The following is a 1,559-nucleotide window of genomic DNA, read 5'->3' on the forward strand; positions in this document are numbered from 1 at the left end:
GGAACCAATTGTGTCGTAAGTCTGAGGACTGCCTGTATATCTGTCAGGTTAAGGTCCTCATAACATTTCCAGCACTTGTTAAAACTGACAGTTTTGGGGCAGAATCTCAGCTGTTGTAAAGTTAGTATAGCTTCAGGATCTGACCACCAGCTTTTAAATGAACTTTTTTTTTCTCCTCTCTGTAGATAAGCTTCCCTGTTAGTACCACAGAAGAGTTGTGTAACTTTATCCAACATCAGTGTTGCATTAGGTGGAGGAAAGCAGACTGACTCTCATTCTTTATTTTCACTGCCCTAGTTTAGAATGATTATGCAACTGTTTCAAATGCATAACTGTTATTGATTAAACACCATGAACTTCATTAGGAACTACTGAAAATTGCAGAAATGGCAGAATTGCTTGTGTTCCAGTATTTAAGTATTTGAAATCTGTTAGAAGAATGAGATGCATCCAGATGCACATGCATGCACAGATGCACCCTTTACCTTGGATTGGGAGAAATTTCATAGAAAACTGAAGTAGAGAAAAAAAACCTTTTTTAAGCCACCAAAGTATCCCACTCAAAATGGACCAGTGTGGGTTAAGTTTTGACTGGCCTGCTATTTTAAAGCAATGTAATATCTAATGGGGATTAGTTCTGTTCCTGAGTGTGCTGAATATGTCACCTCTACAATGGTTTCAGCTTCTGTCCATCTGGCTTAAATTTGTTATCCTTCAAGTCTGAAGTATTTAAGTTACTAATGTTTGGTAGAGTTTCAGTGAGGTACACCAGAAAAAAGACTATTCAACAATCAGGCTTTTAATTAATTATCTGAGCCTCTGTTTTATTTTTAAATGACCTCTTAGATGATCACTTGGATGCCTGTCTAATTATATTTAATTTTCCACAGATACATTCTCTTAATGGGCCTTCAGGATCGAAATGAAAAGCTTTTCTATAAAGTGCTGACTTCTGACATTGAAAAGTTCATGCCTATTGTTTATACTCCCACTGTGGGTCTGGCTTGCCAACTGTATGGTTTAGCATTTCGAAGGCCAAGGTATGTAAGTTTATACTTCAAATAAAAGTAATTGTATCTCTTTCTTCTCTTGGCAGGTTTCTGCAGGGTTTTTTCCCCTTGACATAGTTGAATGTAATTCAAAACTGGAATATTTTAGATTTAATTCAGACTTCATTAACTACACTTTTACTTTACATCAAATTGTGATTTGTATTGTTTTGCATTACTAAACTGTTGTTTTAATATATTAAGACATAGATAAATGTTACAATGTTACTAAGCTGAATAGGGTTTTCTTACCAGCCCAACTGTGTTTTTCATATGCCCACAGAAGGATGAACTGACCCCAAACCAAATTAAAATTAACCAAGTGAAGAAGAAGAAGCCAGTCGGAAAAGGACTGTATTCAGACCTTTTTATAGCAATTTTTCTCTCTCTTTTTTTAAACTAGTTTAATTTGGACCACAAATATGCAATGGTACAGCACCTGTACTGTTTAGAAGTAACATCTCTCCTATTAGTCTTGCCAAGCAACATTTAGAATTGTGTTGGGTTTTT

The 1,559-nt window shown here is 35.5% G+C and overlaps 1 protein-coding gene across 2 annotated transcripts in view; it reads left to right on the forward strand.

Moving 5' to 3' along the window:
• ME1 (malic enzyme 1) overlaps nt 1–1,559 on the forward strand; it is a 321,897-nt gene that overhangs the window by 9,779 nt on the left and 310,559 nt on the right. The window contains exon 2 of one of the 2 annotated variants that reach the window (XM_019520424.1): nt 891–1,040. The exons of the other annotated variant lie outside the window; for it this stretch is intronic. Coding sequence (XP_019375969.1) covers nt 891–1,040 — 150 coding nt within the window. The remainder of the gene's footprint in view (nt 1–890; nt 1,041–1,559) is intronic. 2 annotated transcript variants of the gene reach the window in all.

This window comes from Gavialis gangeticus, unplaced genomic scaffold (genome assembly GCF_001723915.1).
Source record: "Gavialis gangeticus isolate Ggan-Ray unplaced genomic scaffold, GavGan_comp1, whole genome shotgun sequence".
NCBI classification, from domain to species: Eukaryota; Metazoa; Chordata; order Crocodylia; family Gavialidae; genus Gavialis; species Gavialis gangeticus.